Raw genomic sequence first — 26,805 nt, forward strand, 5'->3', positions numbered from 1 at the left:
TTACGACGTTACATAGTTTCTTTCAACACGGCTGTGATATCCTTCTGCACGCGTAGGAGGTAGTGCGCCAGCTCCTCGTCTGGCAGTGTTGAATGATCGAGGGCTTGCCCAAGTTGTGTTTTCAACTAAAAAGCCAAGTTAGTCGCTAACAGTGCCGAGACTCAACAAGAACTCACTTTCAGCAGCGCCTTTCGTCGAATGGTGAGCTTGTGCGACCGACTTTCCTGTTGCTCCCGTGCCTCTTTGTCGCTAAGATATTCAGCTACCCGTCGTGCCTCAGTGATCACTGGCGCAGGCAAGTCTGCCAACTTGGCGAGGTCAAGCCCTAAATGCATCACCGTGAGCGTTTGTCGTGGCAAAGAATACACTGGACTTGCCGTAGTGAGCCAAGTCATCTTGGGCACCGTCTAATATTCTGTGGTAAAACATTACTGAATGCACGGAGGTCATAACCTGAATGTACTCACTTGTAGTGGAAGGTCAAGCCGAACTTGGAAGTTGTAGATGCCGACCTCTGGAGCGTCGTTCAGAACCTGGCATACAAGATGAACTGAGATATCCCACATGGACGGACAAATGTAGGCTGTGATCGTTCGTCAATTTCTTTCCTCTCTCGTCGAGGATTAACACCGCTTACTTGACAACGGAGGGATGACGCGACAGAGTTGTCGTGAGCTCGGTGAAGTGGCTGTGAACAGATGGTGGTAGGAGGTCATGAAACGCGCCGCAATGGGCTTACGTTGCAAAGAAGACAAACGCCTACCCCTGCTCGTCAAAATCGTGGATACCTAGGAAGTGGAGTTAGAAACGGACCTTGAGTTTGATAAGCTCTTCTGCTATGGCATGAGATATCCCAACTCCTTCTCTGACGGATGTACCACGGCCCACTTCGTCGATCAAAACAAGGGTGTTTTGTGTGGCGAGACCTACAAGGATGAGGTTAGAATGCAGCGCGGCATGTATTGGTCCCGCATACCCAATATCATTGCCGAGGAAGCCATCTCATTCGCGAAGGTGCTCAGGCTCTTCTCCAAGTCGTCATCATTGGAGAGTCGTGTGAGGAGACTGTCATGAATTCTGTCATAACAACCACGAATGAGTTTGACGAGATAACGCTGCCACGGCAAACTGGTACTCGCCTGAAGGACCCGTACTCCGCCGGGATAAAGCAGCCGCACAAAGCCATGACAGTCAAAAGCGCAATTTGTTTCAGATAAGTCGTTTTGCCCGACATGCTATCTCGTCATTCCAGATCAGTGCACATGGTGCTCTGCATCAATCGCACGTACTTGGGACCTTGGACAATCTGGAAAGACGAAGCTTCGCAGCAGTAGACGTCGTTAGCCACGGTTGCTCCAGCCGACTGGACAGTTTCAAGCACTGGATGACGCCCAGCCTTGATGGCAAGAGTTCCAGTGAACTCCGGACGGGCTAATACGTCTGGTGAGAGGCAGTCACCCAGAAACATCCTGTATGCGTACTGTAGTTGCGTACTGTCATTCGCGTGGTGAGAGGAAGATCGGAGAGAGGAGTTTGGTAACGTACGGATTGATGCATGAGCGAACGACCACAAAACATCTAGCAGCGCAACGGCTTCCGAGGCTTTGTACAATGCACCTATGTCAACCACAATCTCATCTGTGAGATCTTGAATAATCCTACGAACGATTGTAAGAATGAAGTTGCGTAGCAGCGCAAAGCCACTAACTTGTTACTTAAAATCAACGTCTCGTCCAATGCATCCTTCATCCTAGCGTTGCGCTTCTTCTGTGTGATATAAGCCCCATCATTCTGGGGTTCAATGCTTTGACCTACCAGCTCAATGCTAGAAAACACCCATCGGCCTTTCTGTGCTGTCATGTCGACGAAACCTGTAGGCATTTGACCGCCGTCGTTCTCTAGGTCTGATTTCTTGAGAGCAAGCACGAAGCCACCGTCACCGTCGCGATAGACGAGTGTGATTGGCAGGCCGTGTTCATCCACGAGTCGGTTGCGCAAGGCGTAGATATCTCCAACATTTTCCTTGTACGTTTCGCGCGCAACGTCCAGCAGGCGATTGAAGTTGGCCTGTAAAGGAAGTGAGACAACTTGTGTGCGCCAGTGACCGTGAAAATACTTACGCGTACCGCATATACTCGAGAATTAACTGCATTCAGACCACCCTGACTCGATGTTCGCATGGTTCAGTGAATAAATGCTAGTTGACACCCACCTTGGCCGGAGTAGCTTCTTCGTTCAAGCTGCGACAAATCAACGCGTCGATATTCGCCAACCGTCTGTCCGAGATCATCTGGTGGTTCGTTAGCAGGACAACCGGGGTGACGCAAACGATAATTAAATCGTACCGCAGCGATGATTTGAAGTAGTTGGGACCTGCTGCCTTCCAGCGCGGCTGCGAGCTTCGGCATTGTTTGGACGACGTTACGCAGAACAAGCATCTGGGCGACTCGCGAGGACGCCGTCTTGGCAGTGCTGGTGTCGCGGACTTCGGAAGAGGCGAGCTAAGACGGCTTCAGTACGTGGGTATGCCAGTGGCTGTATATGAACATACCGCCGAGATCAGTTTGTCAAAGTCCATCTTGTTCAGCGCTTTGAGCGCGGACTTGATCTCGGTGAAGCGATATTCCGTTTGGATCAGTTCTGTCAAGTGTAAGAAACCAGGCTGTCATCTGGCGACAGGTGAAATACCTTCTACAACATCCAGACGTGCATCCAAGGAAGCCCGGACTACGATGACCAGTTAGTGACAAGCTAAGCCATCGGTTGTATTCATACCTGTTATTGGGGCAAGGATGTTGACACGAAGAAGTCTTGCGCCCATTGCGGTGTAGGTGTGGTTCAACAAACTGGCCCCAGTCAGTGTTCGATAGCCCAAAAGACAAAGCAGACGACTCACCCGAACAGGCTATGGGCGTTCTTTCTTCCAGTCATATTCCCCACAAGTTCCAGATTGCGTGCAGAATCCGAGTCGATCATCATCGTGCCATCCACTTGAGCGAACTTGATACGCAGCGAAGCCGCGGCAAACCTCGTGTTCAATCGAAGCTCAGCATACTTGAACAGAGCACTGGCAGCGGATAGTGCGTAGTATCTGACGAAACCGTTGAGTTTAACAGGATGTCAAGCGCATATACTCACTTGTTAGAGACAGCAACCAGAGTTGCAGCCCGTTCGTCGTCTTCCACCATCAGCTGGTTGACGAAGTCGAGCCCTGCACACGGTTAAACGATGCCAAGTAATAGGCCTACAAAACGGCTCACCTGCGTTGTCGCTCCAATACTTGCGCATCACGGGCTCGATGGACACCCCCTCAAACTCGTCCATGATATACTGCACCAGCAGCGACGTCGTCTGTGGCTTCTTTCCGCTGGCCGCGTGCGAGTCTGACAGGGACACAAACGTGTCCGGCACGAGCACGATGGACGGATAGTGCAGGTGCATCTGGTGCAGCGTCTTCACGTACGTCGGGCAGTCCGCGAGCTGTGAGGGCCGTCGGTACCGCGACGCGGAGTGGGTATATGCGACTCACTTGCACCAGATTGACCCGTCCTGTGTCCTTGTCGAGGCATGCTATGCCGACCTCGCGGGCAACCCCGCGGCCTTCGATCACCGCAATAATGTGGCTCGACTCGTGCCTTGAAGAAGTCGCGGTGAGCGGGCGCGCAGTGTTAGGGCGAGAGCGAGGAGTCCGGGGACGAGACACGCTCGTTGTCGGGCGCGAAGACGTAGGCCGGTTGTTGTCGTGGTGGTGGACATGGGGAAGTAGAGGGAACAAGCTGGCAGAAGACCGAACGAGCTGGGAAGGGATCTCGATCACGTGAGCGCGACACAAGCAGGATCGCATTCAGTCCACAACGCGCTGCGGATAATACAGGATGGTCCAATCGTACAACGGTAAAAGCTTGCCCTAAATGCCGTTGTTCGCAAAAATACTCCCTTCTTGCCCGACGTAACACTCGAGGACGGGGTTCCATGTGTACTCGTGCCTCATGATCTTGCCAATCGTCAAATACGCTTCTAGGCTCGCGAACGGTGTGTTTGTCCGTGGGTCCAGGTACTTTGCAGGCCTTCCCGTGATGGCACATGTCTGAGTTGGACGTGCTGTAAGACCCGGTCAGTAGCCCCTTAGGAAGAGGAAAGGACTCTCGTGACTTGCCAAGAGGACGCCCTTTCGATGTGTACACGCGCATATTCTCCCAGTCGTTCTCTCCGAACATTGCGTTCATGGTGTTGGCCCATAATGGACGAGTAGCCTTCTCCCCCTGCGATAGTTCATGCACCACAAACTGCTTCCCAGCATCCACTTTCTTCTCAATAGGCGGTGGAGCTGGAGCTGGTTCGGGAGGCACGGGCGGTGGGGCTTCAAATGGCGGAGGTGCTGAAGAAGACGGCACAGGAGGGAGCGCAAATGAAGGGCCAGGTGTGGGTGCTATGGTCGGCGGAGCGACTGGGAACGTGGTAGTCATTGAAGAAACGTTTTGGAAAGCCGGAGGTGGAGGAGGTGGAGGCCATTGAGGGAACGGTAATTGTTGGTCTGGGCTGGAGAACATCGGCCCAGGTGTGAATTGAACAGTGCCGAATGGGGATGGATTTGCGTTGGGAGGATACGGGATCGGCGGGGCATAATAGTACATGTATGGATTGGGTGGCGGAGGGGCGGGCGCGGGGGGTGGCGGTGGAGGAGCAGGCGGCTGTACCAGTATGGTGTCCTCATCCTTTTTGCTCACCCAACGCAGAAGAGGGCCCTGCACGCTTTGGCGCACGACGCGTGCTCTTTTCCGCTTCTCCTCCTCATTGGCAAGATAGTTCTTGTGTTCATCGATGTTGCCCTCCTCCATGTCCAGTGCTTGAGCAATGAGCTCAGCTTGCGTAGGAGCTTTGACTACCACTTTGGCCCTCTTCGGAATTGACGATTGCTGCAAAGCCAAGTGAAGACGTGAACCCTAAGGCTATGGTTACTCCACGCACCTTTCTGACTTCATCTCGCGCCCTGCTGAATGTTGCTGATGTATTCGCGAGCGTTTGCGCGCGGAGACTGTGCCTCCTTCCAATCGCCGAGACGGGAGTACTGGCCTCGTCCGCCTCTCCACCAGCTTCAAGGACCTCCCCTGTTTCAGCGTTGACCGCAAATCCAAGAGAGACGCGTCTGTTGAGTTTCTTCTCCCCTTTCGGTTTCTCAGGCGGAGGTGGGGCGGAGGCAGCGGGATTGAATGTCGCGGCTTGTCGAGCGTGGGCGAGCGCGGTGACGCGCTCAAGCTGCGTCCGGGAAGTCTATGGATGCCACTGCATCATTTTTCACTTCGAGCGTCATGGAACGAGACGTGCATTGCTTACCTTGCGGACCTGCGACTCCTCCTGGCGGATGAGCTTCTCGGCGACAGCATCGACGTCTTCCTGTGCGCCTTCTTCGTCGGTGGACTCGAAGTCAGACTCGAACAGGTCTTCTTCGTCTGTGGGTCTGTATCAGCAAGCAGTGTCGCGGTGTATGGGACCGGGAGGCGGACCTTTGCCGATGGCGAAATCCTCGTCCTCTTCGACGTCCATACCCAGGTCTTCTTCCTTAAATTCGGCGAGGGCAGCCTCCATGCGGTTTCCAGCAGTGCTGCGCTTCGGCCTCCGAGAAATAAGAGATTCGTCCATGGTGCGGTAAGAGCGATGGAAAGAGGAGATGTATGGTCGAAGGCAAGACGGCGAGAGGCTCAGGAAAGCCCGATTGAGGCCCGACGCGTCCAGACGCCTGTTCGAGCGCCCATACCGTCGTGGCTGCTGCTCACGCTCGCCTCTCTCGCCTGCTCCAGTCTCTCGTTCGTGCTCTGTCTCTCTCGCTGCTCGTTCTCTCCCTCCGCGAACTCCATCATGGCACGCAAGTGGAGAAATATCCCCCCGCCTTCTCGTCTGTCCCAAATCTTGGCGCACCTCAAGCAGGAGCCGCGTCCGGTGCTCACGAACCTGAAGAGCCTCCACCTCACGTATGCGTCCCGGAACAACCACTTCGGTGCACGGTCCGTCTCGCCCAGGCTTCTGTCGCAGCTGCTATGTTGAGCTGACAGGAATGCACGCGCGCAGACATTTTGTGAAGGACGACCTTCCGCGGATACGCCACGCGAACCCCTCCCTGGACATCAAGGTGGACAGGCTGCCCGTGACGAAGGAGGACACCCTGGAGCCAAAAATGGTCGTAGAGCTCGGTGCGTGCTGGTCTTTGCCTGGTCCTCGCCCGCTCTCAACCTGCGTTCCCGGATCCTATAGAGAACGGCACCACGCACACCGTGAACATGGAGGGCAAGTGGTCGAATACCATATTCAGCGAGCTCATGGACGTCGCCGCCGGGCCTTGGTGGCAGCAGTGGAAGGCCGAGAACCCCAATGCGCCGCCGACGCCTATGTCGGTGCCACGGCCGCAAAAGAAGACGGGGGCCGCGGCCGTGCTGCCATGAGATCCGTCTGCGGGCGCATTGGCAGCTGAGTGTTCCCACCCTACTGTACCTTATTCACGACTATTCGTACGCAATCACACCCACCGCACCGCACTTGGGGCTACCCATGGAATTGGTACACGACAATACACCCGATGGACTGAGGCCAACTCTACACTCAGGTCGCAAACCATGTTGCGACCCAGATCAGCATCCCAATGCCGACTAGGAGTGCTGACATGTCGTCGAGGAATACCCCTCCAATTTGGAGGTATTTCAGCCCGTTTGTGATGACCGCGGGTAGTGGGGGTGGGAGCACAGGGAGTGCGAGTGCAAGGAGCATTGGTGGTTGCACAGGGTCCTGCAGGGAGAGTTTGCCATGCGTACATGAAATAAGGGTGACGTGACGTACAAGGTTGGTGAATATGCGCCATGTGTGCAAGACGAGCGCGAGAGTGGTGAATGCCCAGAAGAATGGCTACGTGGCAATGAGCAACGCGGGCCGCAGGAAACGAGGGGACCTGACTCACCACTGCCTGGACCCCCCAGCCGTCGTCTGGGGCTTTCCAGCTGAGATCTGCCCATCGACTCCAGAGGCCCTCCATCGCGGAGGTTCCGTGCGTCTTGATCTCGTACGCCTCCGGCTCCTTCCACAGTACAAAGTACGTGAGCAGCACCCACGCGCACACGACGTGTACGAGGGGCATGAGCCTCTGGAGGAGCGTCTTGGGTTTTGGTGGGGCCATCTGGGGTGGCATCATCCCTGCGCCCGGGAAAGGGAACGCAGGCGGCGCACCCCCGCCGCCGTTCCCGCCGCCTAGCGCGGCCATGAGCGCGGACATCGGGTCGTCCGCGGGGAGCGAGGCTTCCGGGGGATCCGCGACGACGGTCGTGGAGCCGGCGGTGGACGAGGCCGAGGAGGCCACGCGCGGACGTGGCGCAGGCAAGGAGTGTGTGCTTGCGCTTGCGCTCGAGTTTAGGTCGGTGGGGAAGCGGCCGGACGCGGCGGCGCCGAGGAGGGCGCTCATGAACTGCTGCTGCTGCTCTTCGGACCAGACGGAGGGGTCGGGGGGTGCGGCGCCGAGCCCGGCGGCCTGGAAGGGAGACGTGGCGGAAGGGGCGGGCATGCTGGCGGCGCGGGGCGCGAGGGGTGGGGTCGGCATGTTGGAGGTCTCGCCTACAAAGTCGGTCAGGCCTGCGCGACCGGGGAGGGGGGCGGCTGCGGGCGACGACGGTCAGCAGGCAGGACGATGGACGGGGGAGGGACGGGCGTACGGTCGTGCATATACGCGGCACCGTCCTCGCCGCGGGCGGAGGTGGTGATGCGAGAGAGGCGGTCGCTGCCGCGGGCGAGGATGGCCTTGCGGCGGGCTTCTGCGCGTGCTCTGGCGTCGGCCATCGGGGGCGGGCGTCGACGTGGAGGAGGAGAGGGAGATGAGGACGGGAGGACGAGGGCTGGGACCGTCATGGCCGCGCCTCTCGCTTAGATCACGCCCACGCGTCAAGGCGTCTCCTGGTCCCTGGCCCGAGCTGTTCCTCTCCCACCACCACTAACCACCCGCCACGCGTCGCGCACTATTGCGGAAAAGCGCAATGGATGCAGAAGGATCTTCTTCTTCTCAACCTCCTGAGGCTCGCTACTACGCTCTCAAAGGTAGACATACTCTCCAAGTCTGTGCTTTTCGGGTTTCCGATACCCATTAGCATATAGGTCGTCAATATGAACATCTCCGTGACTTGGAACTTACTCCAGATGCGGGGCAGTACGTGGATGCCCTCGTAGACATCGCAGATGCACTCGGTGTCGACGATCTTTCATATACCTCGTGAGCAAGCGCGCTGCCCGCTTTTTATTCTTCTAGACGTCCACTAACGTCCACAACAGATACTCCTCCGCAATCGATGCGCTCGAAGAGGATTATGCGCAAGCCGCCTGTTCTTCTATCAAAATGCAGTATGCTGAGGAACAGCTCATGGAGATGCTCGCGTCTACTCTCCATGAAGATCACCTCCTTGAAGAGTATGTGCATTCGGCAAGACTTCGATGAAGCACGGCTGTGCTCAACGCGAACAGGTGGCTACGACGGTTGGAATCAACGAGTACCGGTGACACTGTGTCTAGCCTGGAGAGACAGAAGGCAGCGCTCTTGGCTAAAGGCAAAGAGTACCAGAGGGAGTTTGATGACCTCAAGGTTTGTTGCCCATTGACATTTTTTCCGTCATTAGGAGCTCATAAATACTAGCACGACATGCCAGAGGAACCACCCGTGACGATCTCGGACCTGGTCGCGCTCAGGAAACAGCTGAAAAGGGAGGAACAGGCCTTGAAGGAGAAGAGGGCACGTGTCGAAACTTTCCAAGGACTTCCCCCGGTGAGCTACGTCGAGTACTTCTGGGTAAGCAGGTGTGCTGACTACGCAAACAGAACATCGAACTTGCGCGGCACGCCCTGCAGGAGAGGCGAGACGCACAGATGAAGTTAATACAGATTAGAGAAAAACTGTTAGGAGAGATGGCTTCTGGTGTCAATTGACCGCCCTAGCGTGGGCACTTCCTGAGCGGTCTCGATTACCGGCCACCGGGTGTGCTACGACATCATACACCGTCTCTTTGCACACATATTACCGGAGGTACGCTCCCATAAACTCTAGACGGTTGGTGTAATCTTGTCCCTCAGGTCTCCCCGGCGAACATCATATGATGAAGAGGCAATTATATCGCGTCCACCGTTTCAACAATTGGATCCGCGTGGTATAGACGGGTGCACAGCTGTGCACTGACGGTCCGTCTCGCAGAGAAAGTCCACATCTAAGCCCGAGCCAATCTACGACCCTTCGGGCGACCCGGCGCCATCGAGCCTCCATCCTCGATCTATCCTAGCCTCCACAACCCTCGCAGTCCCATCCTGATTGTAGCTGTGCTGTAGCTACGGCCGCGTTATGCACGCGGCGGGCGAGCCCGCTGGACGACTCTTCAACAATCGCCGCCCCGTGGACCTTGGTCTCTCAGAGACGGCGGCGGCCGAGGCGGGAGCTACGGCGCCTGGCGCTGGCAGCGTCGGTCGCGGCGGCGGAGGAGGACGCGGCGTCAGAGGTGACAGCGACCGAGCCCGTACCGGTGGCCGCTGCAGAGCTCGTAGCGGCCGTGGAGTCCGTGGCGGCGGTGGTACCGGTGGTCGTGGTGTCAATCGCGGTCGACGAGGCCTCTTGAGGGGGCGCGGTGTCAGTCGGAGGCGGCGGCGCGGTGCCGTTGGCGGCCGGAGGAGGAGGAGGTGCGGTACCGTTGGCAGCCGGAGGAGGAAGGGGTGCGGTACCGTTGACGTCCGGGGGAGGAGGGGGCGCAGTACCGTTGGCGGCAGGAGGGGGAGGGGGGGCGGTACCGTTGGCGGCCAGAGGAGGAGGAGGCGCGGTACCGTTGGCCGCTGGAGGAGGAGGGGGAGCGGTGCCGTTGGCGGCAGCAGCAGGATCCGCGAGCTTGCCCTGCGCAGGCCCCAGCTCAATGCGGTTGCCCGGCGGCGGGGGAGCCGTGAGGTTGTCCGCAGGGGGTGCGGTCCCGTTGAGGGCGGGTGGCGGGGGCGCGGTCCCGTTGGCGGCCGGAGGAGGCGGGGGTGCGGTACCGTTGACGTCGGGAGGAGGCGGGGGTGCCGTCCCGTTCGCGGCGGGAGGAGGCGGGGGTGCCGTGGCGTTCGCTGCTGGAGGGGGCGGAGGCGCCGTCACGTTGGCGGTGGAGGAGGCCGACGACACGGACGCGCTCGAGACCGCGGACGCGAGAGACGAAGAGGCCGAGGCCGAGGCCGAGTCGGCGCGCGCCACGACGGCATCGCTGCAAAGAAAGCAAGTCAGTGGTGGCAGTGTAAAGAGCGCGAGGAGGGTGCGTACTGGAGAGCCGGCGCGCGAGCGTTTTTCGGACCGGAAAGGAGAGGCGCGGAGGAGACGGCCGCGATGCCCGCGGCGAGGACGAAGAAAGCAGAAGTGAACCTCATGTTGAAGGTGCGGTGGACGCGAGTGGGGGTAAAATAAGAAGGATGCTACAAGGGATAGGTTGAATCGATACAAAAAGCAACGCGCAGCGTTGGAAGAGATGAGATGGCACTCGACTAAGCGTGTGCTTGAGCTGGGGCTCCTGCAGACCTGGCGAGGAGCTTATAGATCATGGACAAACAATGGACGGCAATGAGCTGCACCGCCTGTGTTCTGCGAGAAGGTCTCCGGAGGACGCAATCGGTCGTCCCGGCAGGTGATTGGCATCGCAACCACTCTCGTCGTCGCGGAACACGACGCCGTAGTCAGTCTTGCACACCACCCGAACGGTTAACCGGCGCTCTGGCTTGGCAAGGGCTCGAAAATCCTCATTCGCACTTTCCAACGGAAGCTAGGCATCAGGAAGGCTCGTTTGTCGTCCCACAGTCGAACGCCGCCTCATCTGTAGCGAGCCTCAGCAGCGCCCCGTGCTCCATTCAAACACTCTACTCTGACAGCAGCAAGCAAAGCAATAAACCAATGGGGCTTCAGAAGATGGTGGCCATCGCCCCATCGTCGTCGCCCCCAAACGCGCGCGCGCCGCCGAGCGCCATGGGCCCGTTCTTGCGGAACGTGAACCCGACCCAGACCCCGCGCGCGAGCGGCTCCTCCTTCTCCTTCACGCGCTCCACATGTTTCTGCTTCTCGATCACCTCGCGTACTTCTCCATGTCCGCCTCGTTCGTGAAGTCGTCGTAGTACCCCGCGTCGTCGTCCCCCGTCAGCTCGGGCACGTACGGCGGGTCGGTCGCCCGCAGGTCGTCCCACTGCACGCCTTGGAAGAACGGGTGCTCGCGCACGTCGCCCAGCGTCGCGTACCGCACGCTCGCGTGTGCGATCAGCCTGGAAGAAAGCGGGGGCGCGGATCAACGGACGGCTTCGCGGGAGGCTGTCGCGCACGGACCTGGTGATACCGTCCCAGGCGACGTCGGTCAGGTTGAACACCTGGTCCTCCGGCGCGTCGTACTCGGGCCGCCGAAGCACCGTCGGCCATTTGTCGAGGTTCGTCCAGGTTTCTTCGGGTGTCCGGCCGCTGAACGGCGGGAAGCCGGCGAGGAACTCGAACAGAATGCAGCCGAGAGACCAGAAGTCGACGGAGAACGAGTATGGCTTGCCGCGGAGCACCTCTGGGGCCATGTAGTCGGGGGAACCGACGATCGAGTCCGCATAGCGAGGGACCTGCTGGCGAATCGAGCGGTAGATGGATCGTCGCTCGAGCGTCGAGCGGTGAACGACCTCGTTTTCCTTGACTTTGTCAAGCTGTGAGACGTGTGAGTAACCGCAGGGTCAATAAAGCACATATCGTTGACCTGAGCTTCATGGACTCGATCCGCTGCGGGTTGAGCGCACCAGTTGCCAGACCGAAGTCGGTCAACTTGACATGACCCGTGCTGTCGAGCAGGAAATTCTGACCGAAGGTTTTATGAGGCCGATGCAGCCGTATATTGTTCGTACATCACACACCTCGGGCTTGAGATCTCGGTGGATGTACCCAAGCTTGTGCAGCTCGTGCACGCCCACGAACATCTCGCTGATGTAGAACCGCGCGATCTCCTCCTTGAGCACTCCGGCGTTGTTGAGCAGGGTCCGGAAGTCGCCACCCGGGACGTATTCCATCGCGAGGTAGACGTGCTGGGGGTCCTGGAAGGCGTATAGCAGCCGCACGAGCCATGGCGTCTTGGTCGCGGTGAGGATGTCGCGCTCGACGAGCACATGGCGGACCTTGGACCAGGGGGCGTCGGATCGGGGAAGACACGGGGCGTCGGGCGAGCCACTCACCTCGTCCATCTGAAGAGGGTCCGCTTCTTCATCTTCTTGAGCGCGCAGACCTCGCGCGTGTCCGTCTTACGCGCGAGGAAGACCTCGCCATAGCCTCCCTGGCCGACCTGGGCGATGATCGTGAATTGGTCGACGCGGAGCTTGACGCGGCGCTTGCGGAGGAGGGTGCGCTCGCGGCCGCGGTAGACTTGAACTCTTTGTCGCACTCGGTCTGGGTGAGCCCCCGTTTGGCGGTGTCCTTGTCGAAGAGCGCGCGGCGTTCTTTGCGGGCGGCGATGTAGCCGAGGAGGTTGAAGTAATAGTCGAGGAAGTCTGGAGGAGGGTTGAGCAGGCAGTGGGGCGAGAGCGGGAGAGGGGACGGTGGACGGCGCGATGGGAGATCGGAGGGAGATCTGATGGCAGAGAGCGAGCGGGGCAGGGGGGGGCGGGACGGCGGCGCGAACGAGGAGAGAGACGGGCGACTCACAGAGCTGGGCGACGGTGGCCTTCCTGCGGACCTCGGGCGAGTCGACGAGCTCCTTCTCCCACATCTTGAGGCCAGCTTGAGGGTGGTGCCGGGGGCCTTTGCGGTGTCCATATGGATGTCGTTGATGGTCATGCCGGCCATGCCTCGTGCAGTGTCCATGCGCACATCGGGCAGGCCGACGGCGGTCAGGCCTTTAGCCGTGTTCATGTGGATGTCGGCCGCTTCCGAGTACTGGGCCGGGGGCGCGTTCTTGAGCCGTCCCGCCATCGCGAGATGAGTGGAGACCTAGCTGAATCGCAGAGGGAAGTGGCGGGAGGGGAGGGAGAGGTTGGGAGGCGAACGAAGCTGCAACCACCGCGTTTGGCGCGCCCCGCGCCGCGCCCGCGTCCCACTTCTGCACACGGTGCGCACTCGGTTAGGATCCATGCTTCCCAGTGCTTCCCCCGCGGTCTGTACATACAAGCAGCGATACATGCACACGCCTCTGACCCCGCGCCCCTGCTCGCGCCCTCAGCGCTTCAGCCCGCCTCGTCCTTGACGATCTCGGGCTCGTCCAGCATCGTCCGGAGCACGTCGCAGATCTGCGCGTGCAGGCGCTCTGGGCCGCTCAGCGCCGCGCGGGTGGTTGGGGAGGGAGGACTCACTGGCTCGGCCGACCGCCTGCACGTACTCCTCGTTCGCCTCATTCATCTCCTCCTCTAGCGCCTGCAACCGTTCCACCTGCAGGGCCCTCGGCCTTGAGCGTGACGCGCGCAACGCGCGGTTGTGGCGGACGCACCTGCTGCTCCTCTGGATCTGGCTCGGGGAGGGACTGGATGAGAAACTCGACCTGCTTCGCCTTGACGATGAGGTCCGTCACGAGCTCCTTCTTGTTCGCTGCGCGCGGGAGGGGAGAGCGTGAAACACGCAGGGACGGGCCCGAGGAGGCAGAGAGCCGCACCTTCGAAAACATCCGACGCGTCGTACTTTTCCGCGTTGCGCGACTTGGTGACCGGCACGTCCTGGCTGACCTGGAGGAAGTTGGCGCGCGAGGTGAGGTACGCGATCGTGCTCGACATGATTGTCAGTAGCTGCGCGCAGAGGCGGGGGCGGGTGAGCGGGGTGCGGGGCGGGAGAGGACGCGGGGGGACTTGCTTGCTGGATCTCATCTTGGAGCTGTGTGATGCGGTCCATATGAGACAGTTCCTGCAGCATTGCGCTGCTATGACGGATAGCGGGGTAGTGCAGGGTAGGTGGAAAGAAAGGTCGACATAGGCTCCTTGTCTCGACTCTTGTCCTCCCCGTCCGGCTGCCCGCACAAGACAACCACTTTGGCCGCCCGCCTGCTCAGCAGCGTCCGCTTAGTCAGCACCCATCGCGTCCACTCTTCGCCTGGCGCCCGGTGCCGATCCCGACTCTCCGTCGGACCACCACCACTCCTTACCACTCTTTGTCGCACCATGGGTAATGATGGAGGAAGCATCCCGGACAGGCGAGATCTCGTCAGGAGCAAGCCCAAAGTGAGTTCCCCTCCGATATTGTCGCAACTGCATCCCGACTCTTCGTCCAGGCCGAGCAGGCAGACAGGGCCAACCAGGTCCGTGCAATGTGGTTCTTCTGCGCGCTCTCAAAGGTACATCCTATGCCTGTGTCATTCTGTCTAGCTGCCGCTTACAACCTCGCTATAGCGTCCGCTCCAACAACCGATCGTATCATGTCCACTGGGCAAGCTCTACATCAAGGATGCAATACTGGAGTTCCTTCTAGATCGAAATCACTTCGGGGCGGAAGGCGAGATCGTATGTGGGCACATCCGGTCCATGAAGGTGCGTCCCATCCCTCTTCTACTTGTCGCAGCTCCTCACTCCGCTGCAGGACGTGAAAACGCTGAAACTCACCCCAAACGCCGCAAAGACGTCGAGCGCGGGCACGGCAGAGTCCGCTCACCAGCACGCGGCGTACGTCTGCCCACTGAACTTCAAGGAGATGAACGGCGTGCAGCCGTTCGTCTACCTCGCTCCCTGCGGCTGCGTCTTCTCGCAGGCGGGCCTCCGCGCCGTCGCCGGGCCCATCCCCGCGTCCAAGTCGCCGAGCGCGGAGGGGAGAAGGAGAAGGAGAAGGCGGAGGTGCTGGACCTGTGCCCGAACTGCGGGACCAAGTACGCCAGGAGCGCGGACGTGGTGGTGCTGAACCCGGGGCCGGAGCTGGAGCTGGAGGTGCGCACGCGGATGGAGGCGAAGCGGCTGCTGGAGCCGGCGAAGGGCAAGGGGAAGGGGAAGAAGCGGAAGGCAGAGGCGGCGGAGGCGGCGGAGGCGGAGCCCCCGGCAAAGAAAGCGACGAACCCGAGCATCGCGGCGGCGAGCCGGGGGGTGACGCAGGAGCTGGCGAAGGAGGAGGCGAAGCGGAAGGCGGGGATGAGCGAGGCGGTGAAGAGCCTGTACGCGTCCAAGGACGGGCCGCAGAGGAAGGAGACGTTCATGACGATGGGCACGTTCACGAGGGTGAGTTCCTTCGCTTGTCTCATTCTGTTGAGTCATTCATCGGTCTCTCTGCAGTATGCGTGAGTTGCGCGAGGGAGGCCTGCTGCTGGCGTCTTGTTGTAACTGTTGGATGTAATCTTATTGCAGACCCCGGCGATGCTCTGCGTGCTCCTCCCTGGTGCTCCGTCTTGAAGGCGTTCAATGGCTGTTCAATTTCGTGGCATTTCCGCCCCCACACACTGATCTTTGCTCGCCCGCCTCTTCCCCGAATGCCTGAAGCAGGCCTGCTCGACACGTGAAGGTCCTCAACGAGCGTCGGCGCAAGGCTAGTTGCCGTCAAAAGTGGTGCGGCGGGCGCATATAGCCAGCCCTCCCGCCCGCCCTCCACGTCCCTTGACTCCCGACTACGACGATGGCGGACTCCCGCGCGGACGCTGTCGCACTCGAGACCGAGGGCAACGCGCTCTACTTCAAGAGCGACTTTGGCGCCGCCCATGCCAAGTACTCGGCCGCCATCAAGCTCGATCCAAAGAACGCAGTCCTGTACTCCAACCGCGCCGCGTGTGCGTACGGGCTGAACAGGTCCGTTCCACTCTCCCATCCGACGCACTTTCTGACGGCCGTGTGCGATCACAGGTACCTCGATGCCACCGACGATGCCACAAAGGTCGGTGTCTGCCTCGAACACTCCTCACAGAGCCCTTGATCATCATCCCGGCACTCAAGGCAACCGAGCTCGACCCTACCTATGCCAAAGCGTGGGGACGCAGGGCAGCCGCTGCACTCGTCAGTCGACCTTGTCTCCACCCGCTGATGCTCTCACTAATGGGATCGGGTCTGCGTTCTGCCACATAGAGCCTAGGCAGAAACACGGATGCCATTCACTCGTGGAAACATGCGATCGCCGTCCTTCCAACCGACAACCCCACACCAGTCCAGGCAAAGCAGCGCAAGCAGTATCAGTCCGACCTCGCCGCACTAGAGGCCAGAATCGCGCGCCACAAACCAAACGAGCTGCCCGTGCCTGAGGCCATGGAGGTCTCGGGCAACAGCAATCTTCCGTGGTTGCTGGCGAACGACATGATCCCTGGACTGAAACGCGATCAGAATTGGGGCAGCTCGGTGAGCGCTCTGAACACCCCCCGTTGTTTCGATGCTCACCGTCGTCTCCCAACTAAGGCATGGATTCTGCATTACGCGGATCTCGTGCGTTTCCGCCTTTATAGACAAGTCGATACAGTCGACTGACGTCTCTGATAGCACTGGCAAAGGTCGCTCGACCAGCTCGCAGCTGCTCGTCTCGCTGAAGGACGTCAGGGCAGCGGCAGTGGATCATGTGCACTGAGGTGTGCATGTCGGTGTCGACTCCTTGTCGCATCTCATTCATGTGTTCACAGATCCTCGAATGCTTCACAGACGCCCTGGTGGCCGAATTTCGGATCGTTCGTATGCCAATGCCAACCAATATCTTCGAGATGTTTGAAAAGCAAGGTATGTCTGCGGTACGAAGCGCGCTTGTACGGCTGATATGCACCTCGATGATAGTGGCCACGCAAGCCCGCAACATGAACGCGTGGTTGCAGTTCGGCGCCCAGAGAGTGATGAAAGAGGTCCCGAGAAGACTCGAGAAAGAAGGCTGGTCCTCAGTTCGGCCTGCTTTGTCGATTACAGTGAGGTGACCTCTTCTTCACTGACGTTGTACCCTACCGTTCTGACAGTCAACAGAGGTTGGATCTTTCGCGGGTTCATGGCCGATTGCTGGGAGAGCAATATTACCGCTGGCCTCGACGTCTTCACCTCTGCGCTGGAGGTTCTAAAGTGGGGAGCGGAGAAGTACAAAGACGTCCCTTTGCACGAGCGAGGTGCCATATTCGAGCCGACTTATATCCGCGGAGTATAGGCCATGAGGTTGAACCAATACATGAAGGCGAGTATCTCATCATCCCCGCTCAGCATTACGATACGTTTCTCACCATTGAATGCAGCTGGCGAAGGAGGTCAACACCGTCACAACGCACACCATCCCTCTGGAAGAGGCGATTGCCGGCGCAAACGAGATTATCGAAGAGCTCAAAGACGTTCCTATTGGGACGGAGGGGGCAGCGGCAGCAGTGGCCCGTGGCGAACCCCCGGGTTTTTGGTATGCATTCTACCCGTATCCGAAGGGTTTAGCCTATAGGTCAGTGCCATCAGCAGGTACGACGACAACCCCTTCATCTGACACGCCCTTTTACAGCCTCCGAGGCCGTGTTTACGACCAGAAAGCCAAAAAGCTTAAGGCAGAGGGTAACGAGTCGGCGGCCGTCGACCTCTTCCTCCGAGCCGCCGCGGACTATAAGCAAGCGGCGTTCATGCATCCTCAGGACGACGGGCACCGTGCCTGTGGGTCTATATTCCCGCTGCTGATCTTGTCGGGATCCGAGGCTCACAGACCTGTGCCTAGGGTATTTGCACTGCGCGTTCCACAATCAGTACAACGCTGGATTTCCCGTCAGGCGCCTGATGCGAACTCTGGACATGCTCAACGAGACCCTTCCGCTCGCGCAGAAGATCTGGTGTGATCCGGCCCATTGGCCTCGAATGAAGCCCCATTTCGACTTGGACATGAACATACGCGAAAATATGAAGTGTGGGGTGGATTCTGGGGCCGTAAACCCTGACCTGCCGGTAAAGATGTTGCTTGGAGACGAGTTGGACACGATGACGTTGCTTTGACGGATCGTTCTTTTGCAACGCTGTGTATTGTACGATGGTGTTGTCTTTGAGCGATTTTGGTCGGGTTCACTGCAGGCTGTGGCTCCGCTCAGATGTCTAGCCGGTGAACGAGAGGATGGATTGTGTCCCTCCATCTTCGACGTCCGCGACCGCTTCCGCAACAGTGCCTAGTACTTAGAGGCTAGTAGAAGAAGGCCGTCTCAGATCTCAGACTGATAAACTAGACAGCCGCGTTGGGCTGGACCGCGGGAGACCGGGAGCTGCAAGCTCTCGCCATCGACAGATGCCATCACAACAACTTGGCGCGCTCTCATGTCGGTTCTGGGAGCTTGTCCAATATCCGCGTCTCGGACGGACGGTGTTGTACAAGTCGTTAGTAATAATAGACATACGGCTCTGTCAAGAGGCCTAACGGCTGAAGCAGCACTAGTCTTGGTCGAGTGTCAGCACGTTCGAATGCGCCGCGTCGAAGTAGGTTACAACGGACAAAGAAAGGCAAAAGAAGGGCGTCGAAAGACCGGTGGTGCGTGCAGTCATGCGGACGGGGACGAGCGCGGTCAGCAGACGACGGGGAACAGCTGCGAGGGCGAGCCTGGGCGAGCTGGTTGGCGAGCGATGGAGTCTGATTGTGGCGGGGTTGGCGGGCAAGCGGAGGAGGGAGAGGACGAGGCTGACCCAGACGGGGCGAGCCGGCCAAGATCGCCCTTGCTCCCCCGCCCCCGCCCCCGCCCCCGCCTCGCATTCCTTTCCTTTGCTTTCCCTCCTCCCCCGACCCCCACTCCGCCCGCCCCCGCCTGCTGTCCGGACTGGCGCGATCGAGGACACGCCCCGCCTCTGACCGGCCCTCCCCAGGCCTCCGCTCTCTCCCCGCCCATCGAGCCGCGCTCCCAGCGCGCGACCATGCCCAGCGGTCGTGCGCCCCGACACCGGCACTCGGACGAAGGCCCTCGCCCCCGCTCCTTCGACCGCAGCCACGACCACGACTCGCAAGACTATGAGGACATGTACGCGCGCGCACCACCCCCCGTCTACGCCGGCCGCGACGACGACCTGCACGCCACCCGCGCGTCCGCCCCGTCCGCCACCCGCGCGGACTCGTACGACGACGCGGCGAGCGTGATTCACTGCGCGGAGCCCGAGCTCCACCAGCAGTACACCGGCTTCCGCGCCGTGTACTACAACCCCGTCATCCAGGTCGTCTTCCTCGGCTTCGTCTGCTTCATGGGCCCTGGCCTCTTCAATGCCCTCAACGGCCTCGGCGGCGGCGGCATGGTCGACCCCACCACGAGCGCGAACGCGAACAGCACGCTCTATGCCACCTTTGCCGTCGCCGCCTTCTTCTCCGGGTGAGTCTCACGTCATCCTCTTCCGCGTGCCAGGGCTCTCCGTGTGAGGCCGACGAGAATGGCGCGCGCGCCGCGCACAGTCGGGCGGTGCGGCGGACAACGGGCGGAGCGCGGGTACGCGGAGGGGAGGCAGAGGGGACGGAGCGAGACCGTGCGCGCCGTCGAGCGAGGGCTGGGAGGGACGAGGACTGACTGCGGCGGGGGACAGGTCGATCAACAATGTGCTCGGCTCGCGGCTCACCCTCCTCCTCGGCACGACTGGGTACGCGCTCTACATTGGCTCCTACCTGTGCGTCCTCCTCCGCTTCGTCCCCCTCCGCCCCGCTCACCGCGCGCAGGGCGTACAACATCCACCATGGCGTCGGCGCGTTCGTTATCGCTGCGGGCGCGTACCTCGGCATCAGTGCCGGCCTCCTCTGGACCGCCCAGGGCTCCCTCATGCTCGCCTACCCCACCGAGCAGCAGAAGGGCATGTTCATCGCCATCTTCTGGTCCATCTTCAACCTCGGAGGCGTCGTCGGCGCTGCCGTCTCCCTCGGCGAGAACTTTGACAACACCGTGCGTCTCCCCGTCCTGTGTCGCGCCCCACCTCGACTCACCCTGCGTTTGATGCTAGTCTAACAGCGGTGAGCACTCCGCCCGCGATCCCTTCCCGTTGATCCAACGCCGCTGACCCGTTTCCCTGGGTCTAGTCGCCAATGGGACATACGTACGTCTTCTCTTCTCGGCTTCCGACCCTGGCTCATCACCACCCTCTTTCCTTAGATCGGCTTCCTGGTCTTGACCGGGATAGGCGTCGTGATCCCTTTGCTCATGGCAAACCCCACAAAGATGATCCGCTCGGACGGGACCCGGGTTGTCACTTTCCGCCATCCGTCCTGGAGGTCCGAGTTTTACGGCCTCTGGTTCACCCTCCGCACCGACCCCTGGATCATCCTTCTCTTCCCCATGTTTTTTGCCAGCAATTGGTTCTACACATGGCGTATGTCCCTCACAGGAAACACGAAGGATACCCCGCTAATTTGAAGGACAGAATTCAACGACTACAATGGCGCGCTCTTTACTATCCGAGCCCGCGCCCTCAACAACCTTGTCTACTGGCTCTCCCAGATCATCGGGTCGGTCTCCATCGGCTTCCTCTTGGACCAGCGCGGCCTCTCGCGTCGGTTCCGGGCATTCGCGGGCTGGTGCATTCTCATGGTGATGGTCTTCGTCGTTCATGTCTGGGCCTTATTCTATCAAAGGTATTTGCCTTTCCACGTTGTTTTTGTAGGTGGTTGGCCTAACAGGCTCCTACAGAGGGTACACTCGAGACACAGTGAGCGACAAGATCGACATCCACGAGGGCGTGTACGTGAGCCGCATGTGGCTTTACATCGTCTGTGGTCTCCTCGACTCGATGTGGCAAACGACCGCGTACTGGTTCATGGGCGCGATGTCCAACGACCCGGCCAAACTCGCCAACTTCTCCGGATTCTGTGCGTGCCTACCTCACGCTTCTTTCATTGCGCGCACCCCGCTGACCGCCCCTGCACCTGCCTTTCCCGTCTGCTGTCCCTTTGCGCTCTTCTGATCCGTCCGCGTCTGATGGACGCTCTCCCCGAACCCGCCTCTTGCCATTTGCGGCCCTCGCGGCCCTTGTTTTTGTTTGCAGACAAATCGCTCCAGTCGGCCGGCGCAGCAGGGGTTTGGCGCGCAGACGCCGTGAAGGTCCCGTGAGTTCCGTCGAAGCTGCTCATGCGGAGCTTGGTCGACAGGATGCTGACGTGCGCGCTTTGCGCCCAGGTTCATGAACCTCTTCATCTCGACGTGGGTCCTGCTTGTCGCGGGTCTCGTGTTCGCACTGCCGATGATCCACATGCGCGTAAAAGACAGCAGTCGAGAAATGGACGAGCTGTAAGTACTGTCCACTTCCGCTGCATTCGTGTTTCCGCGTCACGCGACCGCGGCCTAGCCTCTCTGCTGTGTTATCTAATCGCGCAACGCTCCCACAGGACGTATCTCCAGTATCGGAGAGAACAAGAGAAGTCGCAACGAAGAGATCAAGGATGATCACCCGACTCAAGTCATCCTGCAAGGTCCAAAACATCCTTATCTATAACGCGTCTTCCTCTTAATCCCTGGTCTCGTCCGCCGCTCGCCTCGCCCCCCGAATCTCTATCCTATACTACTGCATCGCTGTCTCGTCCGCCAGTATCAATTGTCCTTGCTGTTCCGCTGTTGTATATTTTACCCCTCGCTCCACCTCATCTCGCACCGACTCACTCGTCTTTGGACGTCGCGGCCCGTTTGACCTTGGCTCTGGTTTTTAGTGACCCTTTTGACCTTGCGTATTATGCGCGCGACGTTTATGTACTACTACCTAGGTTAGTTATGGTTTTGGATTATAGCTTGCGCATTATCCTCGTCCTTCATGTCATGGGCCTGGCCATAGTCCATATGCGCGCCCACGCATCGCTATCTGCTCGCGCCGATGCTATCCACGCGTTCCGCTATCTGCATACTCTTTTCTGCTATTCACGACGCTCCTATTACTGTACGTTCTCTTGGCCTTCGACTCATGTTCTCCACTGTATTACTCTACGCCATTCCCATGACCGTCTCCGTGATTCTAGGTCTTCTGCAAGCTCCTGTCTACAGTAGTATATAGCTTCCAGCCTTACATTGTCTCACGACAGCGATCAACGCATTATTCTTTGTCCTCGCGTCTCTGCCCTTTGCGCGACCATCACAGTTTGATCGCTTCCTACTTTCCCTCCCTTTCCCGGCACGCCGTCACGCCGTCATGTCGAACATGTTTGGATTCCCCCAGTCGCAGGCTGTTCCGCAGTACGTCGTCGACCCCCAGCTCGCCGCTCAGCAGCCCCCTGTGCAGCCTCAAGGACCTGTCATTGGTTCCAACAATCCATTCCATCCTGATCCCTTCGCCGACGGACACGCTGTCGATCCCCACCATCCCTTCGGACAGCCAGAAGATCCCTCCGTCGTTTATGCGCGAATGATCCATGAGCTCACCTCGAACATGGCAACGCTTACCAACACGGTCCAGCATCTGACCGTCACGCACTCTGCCCCGAAGCCCCCTCCAGTTCCGCGCTTCAAGCAGCCGGAGATGTTCACTGGTAAGGCATCCGAGGTGGAACCATTCATTCACTCTATGAATGCCGCACTTGAGCTGCAAGGTGACTCCCTCCCCGATCTTCGACGCAGCATTGTGTACATTGCCACCTTCCTCGGTCCTGGTGCACCCAAGGAGTGGTTCGACGCCGTCTGCAAGTCACGCCCCTACGCGCTTGTCAGCACCGACGCATTCTTCCAAGATTTGCGCGGCCACTTCGGCGACTCGGACCTCACCAACTCATCCCTGCGCAAGCTTCAGTCCCTCCGTCAACGGGGTGCCTGCTCGGCTTACAAAGCCCAGTTCCTTACACTACTCACTCACGTCGATCTCACCGAGTCCACGAAGATCGTCCACTTCAAAAATGGACTCAAGCCCGAAGTTCGGAACATGCTTGCCGGACGCGGTCGCCACAACCAGCCTACCACACTCTTCGACCTCGCCGAACTCTGCGTCGACATTGACGATGAACAGCACTCTGCGCGGCTTGCGGAGCGTGCTTATCAGTCCACGCACCCGAGTAGCAATGGCAAGAATGGCAAGTCCACCTCCACCCCTGCCACCTCCATCATGCATTCTGCCACATCCACTGCTGCCTCCGCGCCCGCCTCGTCGACCGCCGTCCCTATGCAGGTCGACGCGCTTCGCGTTCCTCGTGCGCCCCTCACCGACGCCGAGAAGAAGCGTCGCCATGACCTCGGACTGTGCCGCTACTGCGGTCACGAAGGGCACATTGGTGCCCAATGCCCTAACCTCTCTGACGCCGCGAAGGCGCGCAACGCTGCGCGCGCTGCAGATGCCTCGCACGCGCCGGCGAAGCCGTCCTTCGCGGCGAAAGGGTAAGATCCCCCGCTCCTTCGTTCACGCGACTACCGGCTGATGAACGGGGCATCAACAGTCGCGCACAACGCAAAATCCTGCCGGTATCCGAACTCGCATCCCCGCAAACATCCCCATTCTCATTCCCTTCCTCTCCGCCTCAGTTTCTTTTCGCTTCCGGTACTTCTCTCTTTTCTCCTCAGCATTTCTTCGTTCCCATTTCTATTTCCCTTCCAAATCGTGTACCTATACATACATATGCCATGATTGACTCCGGTGCTTCGCATTCTGTCATCTCTCATGATTTCGTACGTCGCCATTCCATTCCTAAAAGAAATAAAGCCATTCCCGTTCCTATTGTTGCAGTTGATGATCGCCCTATCGCCTCCGGTTTAGTTACTCAAGAATCTATCATCTCTCTTACTATACAACAAAAATCGTCCACGAAAAACCGTCATTCTGAAATCATTGTACCCTCTGTAGTCTCTGTATCATATCCCATCATTCTCGGTCTTGACTGGCTCCGAAAACACAATCCCGACATTGATTGGTCCCGCATGCTCCTTACGTTACATTGCATCTCTCACGCCCACCTTACGTCCACTTCCCCCACCCGCCCGTCTTCGCCCCACTCCCATGCCGCTTTCCATGACTCCGATTTCGACACTTCCCTCAAGATCCCCGCACTCTCTCCGGACGACGTCTCAACGTCGCTCCACGCGGCCGCGATCCCCCACTCCCATGTCGCCTCTTCGTCCATCGACGCGTTGGATGGCTCCGGTCGCCCCTCGCTTCTCCGTTCGGGTTCGGATGGCTTCGGTCGCCCCCAATCCCCGATTCCTCGCACGCCGCCATGCCGACGCCATATTCGGACGCTCTCAGCCAAGAAATTTCTCAAGGCCATTCGCGACGATCCTACGTGCGTACTTTCTTCGTTCTCTTTCGACCCCACTACCCGCGCGGTCTCCTCCGACCTCTCCGACGCGTTTCGCACTCACTACGATGCCGTCGCGGACCCCGCCGAGTGGGACACTATTCGAGAGTCCATCCCGCCGCAGTACCGTACCTACCAAGACTCTGTATTCAACCCTGCAGAATTCGACCATCTCCCCCCACACCGTCCTTACGACGTCGATATCAATCTCGATCCCGACACCTCACCACCCTTTGGTCCGCTCTACCGCCTTGGTATCGACGAACGCGACGCCCTTGCAAAGCACCTTGCCGACAACCTCAAGCGTGGTCACATCCGTCGCTCCACGTCCTCTGCCGCTGCGCCCGTTCTGTTCACGCGCAAGAAGACCGGCGAACTTCGCCTCTGTGTCGACTTCCGTGGTCTCAACACCATCACTCGCAAGAATCGCTACCCCCTTCCTCTTGTCAACGATCTCCTCGACCGTGTTCAAGGATCCAAGATGTTTTCGGTACTCGATCTCAAGTCCGCCTACTCCCACGTACGTATTAAGGAGGGCGATGAATGGAAGACAGCGTTTCGGACGCCACTCGGCCTGTTCGAGCATCTGGTGATGCCGTACGGTCTCACAAACGCGCCCGCTGCCTTCCAATCCTTCATCCAAGATGTGTTGCACGAGTATCTGGATATCTTTTGCGTCGTTTATCTTGACGACATTCTGATCTTTTCAGCTTCACCTGAAGAGCACGAACAACATGTTCGTCTTATCCTCGACAAGCTTCGCGGTGCAAAGCTCTATGCCAACCCGCGCAAATGCGAGTGGCATAAGACTGCCGTTGAGTTTCTTGGGTTTATTATCAGTGCTGACGGTGTTCGCATGAACCCACACAAGCTCGACACCATTACTGATTGGCCAGAACCTGCGTCTATCAAAGACGTTCAATCGTTTTTAGGGTTTGCCAATTTCTATCGTCGTTTCATTCCCGCATTCTCGCGTATCGTTCTTCCTCTCACCCTACTCACCAAGCCTTCTTCCTCTCCCCAACCCTTTCACCTCGACGACCCCGCGCGCGCTGCGTTCGCCGCGCTCAAGGACGCTTTCGTCACCGCACCTGTCCTCCAACACTTTTCCCCCCACCGCCCTTGCACTGTCATCACCGACGCCTCCGACTTTGCGATTGCCGGCGTTCTCCAGCAACCTGACGATTCTGGCTCCCTTCATCCCGTCGGCTTCTTCTCTCGCAAGCTCTCGCCCGCTGAGATCAATTACGAAGTCCACGACAAGGAGCTTCTCGCCATCGTCGACACGTTCCGCGACATGCGTGCATGGCTCCTCGGCTCACCACACCCCATCACTGTCATTTCCGATCACCGCAACCTCGAATACTTCATGCAAACCCAACCTCTCAACCGTCGCCAAGCACGATGGTCAATGTTTCTTTCCGACTACGACTTCCACCTCAATTGGGCGCCCGGTTCCGCGAACATCGCTGACGCGCCGTCACGACGCGCGGACTTCGTCCCTCGAAGAGGGGATGATGTCCTGACAGGACAGCATCAAACGCTCCTCACAGAGAGGCACACATCATCCCTTTCGGTGTCGTCTCTGTCTGCTCAGGCTGCACTTACCGTGATTTCTCTTGACAACGCAGATCTTCTTGCGCGTTTTCAAGCCGCTTTCGCGTCCGATGATGTTTGGCGCGAGGCCGTCGCGCGAGGAGATGACGACTTCTCCGTTCAAAAGGATCTCGTTTTTCACAAAGGCCGCTTGTATGTTCCCTTTTCTCTTCGTTCTGATATTCTGCATGCCCGCCACAACGTCCCCGCTGCTGGTCACCCTGGCCGCACGCGCACCCTCGCTCTCGTTTCGCGCGACTATTCGTGGCCTGGCGTCACGACTTATGTCCGTCGGTACTGCGAGGCGTGCGATACGTGCGCTCGTATCAAGACACCGCGACACAAGCCATTCGGTCTACTCCAGCCTCTCGAAATCCCCGACCGTCCTTGGCGCGCTATCACGATGGATTTCATCGTCAAGCTACCGCGCTCACACGGGTATGATTCCATTTTGGTTATCTGTGACAGACTCACGCGCGCCGCGCATTTCCTTCCTTGTAATGAGACTATTGACGCTCCCGCTCTTGCTTCCCTCTTTCTCGATCGCGTTTTTCGCTACCACGGTCTTCCTGACTCCATAGTTTCTGACCGCGGCAGCGTTTTTGTTTCTCATTTTTGGCGCGCTATTGCTTCGTCTTTGCAGATCGATCTCAAACCTTCCACTGCATATCATCCGCAGACAGATGGTCTCACGGAGCGTACTAATCAGACTCTCGAAACGTACCTTCGTGCATACACGTCCTATCAGCAGGATGACTGGGTCGATTACCTTCCTCTTGCAGAATTCGCTTTCAACAATCTCGAAAACACTTCAACTTGTCAATCCCCATTCTACGCAAACCTCGGCTACCATCCCACCTTTCAGCCTTCACTCACTGCGCCTTCCAATGTTCCCGCTGCTGCCGACCTTGCACAGCGTCTCGACATCGTACACGCCGAACTGCGCGCTGAGCTCGCCAACGCCCAATGCATTCAAGCTAAGTATCATGATCTTCGCGCTATTCCTGACCCCGACTATCCTGTCGGACGACTTGTCTGGTTGCTTCGCCGCAATATCACCACCACCCGACCATCCGACAAACTCGATCACCGCCGTCTCGGTCCCTTCCCCATCAGACGCAAGATTGGGCCATCTGCGT

At 58.9% G+C, this 26,805-nt stretch overlaps 11 protein-coding genes across 11 annotated transcripts; 5 read left to right on the forward strand and 6 right to left on the reverse strand.

Moving 5' to 3' along the window:
- Positions 1–8: 8 nt before the first annotated feature.
- On the reverse strand, positions 9–3,844 carry BXZ73DRAFT_44138 (muts domain V-domain-containing protein; the record flags this gene model as incomplete). The annotated part of the gene is made up of 23 exons (XM_048019281.1): positions 9–125; positions 177–325; positions 369–415; positions 468–514; positions 646–688; positions 740–759; positions 814–926; positions 977–1,077; positions 1,107–1,235; positions 1,290–1,431; positions 1,546–1,658; positions 1,709–1,767; positions 1,816–2,067; positions 2,121–2,162; positions 2,213–2,290; positions 2,346–2,501; positions 2,552–2,640; positions 2,689–2,727; positions 2,776–2,846; positions 2,897–3,091; positions 3,139–3,211; positions 3,261–3,480; positions 3,530–3,844. 23 exons carry the CDS (start codon positions 3,842–3,844, stop codon positions 9–11), a joined length of 2,610 nt encoding a protein of 869 aa, XP_047879627.1.
- A 63-nt stretch (positions 3,845–3,907) lies between these two features.
- Positions 3,908–5,640, reverse strand: BXZ73DRAFT_89117 (YL1 nuclear protein-domain-containing protein; the record flags this gene model as incomplete). The annotated part of the gene is made up of 5 exons (XM_048025175.1): positions 3,908–4,101; positions 4,157–4,916; positions 4,969–5,271; positions 5,335–5,450; positions 5,505–5,640. 5 exons carry the CDS (start codon positions 5,638–5,640, stop codon positions 3,908–3,910), a joined length of 1,509 nt encoding a protein of 502 aa, XP_047879628.1.
- A 216-nt stretch (positions 5,641–5,856) lies between these two features.
- BXZ73DRAFT_44142 (uncharacterized protein) lies at positions 5,857–6,437 on the forward strand (the record flags this gene model as incomplete). The annotated part of the gene is made up of 3 exons (XM_048019282.1): positions 5,857–6,002; positions 6,067–6,188; positions 6,250–6,437. 3 exons carry the CDS (start codon positions 5,857–5,859, stop codon positions 6,435–6,437), a joined length of 456 nt encoding a protein of 151 aa, XP_047879629.1.
- A 157-nt stretch (positions 6,438–6,594) lies between these two features.
- Positions 6,595–7,815, reverse strand: BXZ73DRAFT_44092 (uncharacterized protein; the record flags this gene model as incomplete). The annotated part of the gene is made up of 4 exons (XM_048019271.1): positions 6,595–6,777; positions 6,829–6,894; positions 6,947–7,635; positions 7,692–7,815. The coding sequence occupies 4 exons, from the start codon at positions 7,813–7,815 to the stop codon at positions 6,595–6,597; spliced, it is 1,062 nt and encodes a 353-aa protein (XP_047879630.1).
- Positions 7,816–8,141: 326 nt separating this feature from the next.
- BXZ73DRAFT_44149 (uncharacterized protein) lies at positions 8,142–8,949 on the forward strand (the record flags this gene model as incomplete). Its single annotated transcript, XM_048019284.1, has 5 exons — positions 8,142–8,242; positions 8,302–8,436; positions 8,491–8,608; positions 8,660–8,788; positions 8,842–8,949. Coding segments are annotated over 5 exons (591 nt in total), but the record flags the coding sequence as incomplete, so codon positions are not given.
- A 472-nt stretch (positions 8,950–9,421) lies between these two features.
- Positions 9,422–10,398, reverse strand: BXZ73DRAFT_99710 (uncharacterized protein; the record flags this gene model as incomplete). The annotated part of the gene is made up of 2 exons (XM_048028093.1): positions 9,422–10,238; positions 10,295–10,398. The coding sequence occupies 2 exons, from the start codon at positions 10,396–10,398 to the stop codon at positions 9,422–9,424; spliced, it is 921 nt and encodes a 306-aa protein (XP_047879632.1).
- A 525-nt stretch (positions 10,399–10,923) lies between these two features.
- On the reverse strand, positions 10,924–12,743 carry BXZ73DRAFT_89120 (kinase-like protein; the record flags this gene model as incomplete). The annotated part of the gene is made up of 7 exons (XM_048025176.1): positions 10,924–11,088; positions 11,169–11,277; positions 11,339–11,684; positions 11,734–11,842; positions 11,899–12,156; positions 12,264–12,400; positions 12,680–12,743. 7 exons carry the CDS (start codon positions 12,741–12,743, stop codon positions 10,924–10,926), a joined length of 1,188 nt encoding a protein of 395 aa, XP_047879633.1.
- A 454-nt stretch (positions 12,744–13,197) lies between these two features.
- BXZ73DRAFT_89121 (uncharacterized protein) lies at positions 13,198–13,873 on the reverse strand (the record flags this gene model as incomplete). The annotated part of the gene is made up of 5 exons (XM_048025177.1): positions 13,198–13,277; positions 13,324–13,399; positions 13,458–13,555; positions 13,620–13,749; positions 13,814–13,873. The coding sequence occupies 5 exons, from the start codon at positions 13,871–13,873 to the stop codon at positions 13,198–13,200; spliced, it is 444 nt and encodes a 147-aa protein (XP_047879634.1).
- A 245-nt stretch (positions 13,874–14,118) lies between these two features.
- On the forward strand, positions 14,119–15,222 carry BXZ73DRAFT_99713 (Rtf2 RING-finger-domain-containing protein; the record flags this gene model as incomplete). Its single annotated transcript, XM_048028094.1, has 6 exons — positions 14,119–14,178; positions 14,229–14,291; positions 14,347–14,484; positions 14,534–14,716; positions 14,764–15,159; positions 15,214–15,222. The coding sequence occupies 6 exons, from the start codon at positions 14,119–14,121 to the stop codon at positions 15,220–15,222; spliced, it is 849 nt and encodes a 282-aa protein (XP_047879635.1).
- A 328-nt stretch (positions 15,223–15,550) lies between these two features.
- BXZ73DRAFT_44042 (uncharacterized protein) lies at positions 15,551–17,853 on the forward strand (the record flags this gene model as incomplete). The annotated part of the gene is made up of 10 exons (XM_048019263.1): positions 15,551–15,720; positions 15,775–15,805; positions 15,865–15,924; positions 15,994–16,282; positions 16,456–16,629; positions 16,684–16,813; positions 16,864–17,032; positions 17,136–17,317; positions 17,375–17,520; positions 17,582–17,853. The coding sequence occupies 10 exons, from the start codon at positions 15,551–15,553 to the stop codon at positions 17,851–17,853; spliced, it is 1,623 nt and encodes a 540-aa protein (XP_047879636.1).
- Positions 17,854–18,753: 900 nt separating this feature from the next.
- BXZ73DRAFT_89122 (MFS general substrate transporter) lies at positions 18,754–21,251 on the forward strand (the record flags this gene model as incomplete). The annotated part of the gene is made up of 10 exons (XM_048025178.1): positions 18,754–19,199; positions 19,408–19,488; positions 19,538–19,761; positions 19,892–19,908; positions 19,965–20,181; positions 20,233–20,443; positions 20,499–20,677; positions 20,854–20,914; positions 20,985–21,095; positions 21,194–21,251. The coding sequence occupies 10 exons, from the start codon at positions 18,754–18,756 to the stop codon at positions 21,249–21,251; spliced, it is 1,605 nt and encodes a 534-aa protein (XP_047879637.1).
- Between the last annotated feature and the right edge of the window lie 5,554 nt (positions 21,252–26,805).

Source organism: Epithele typhae (assembly GCF_022376455.1).
Source record: "Epithele typhae strain CBS 203.58 chromosome Unknown BXZ73scaffold_13, whole genome shotgun sequence".
Classification (NCBI taxonomy): domain Eukaryota; kingdom Fungi; phylum Basidiomycota; class Agaricomycetes; order Polyporales; family Epitheliaceae; genus Epithele; species Epithele typhae.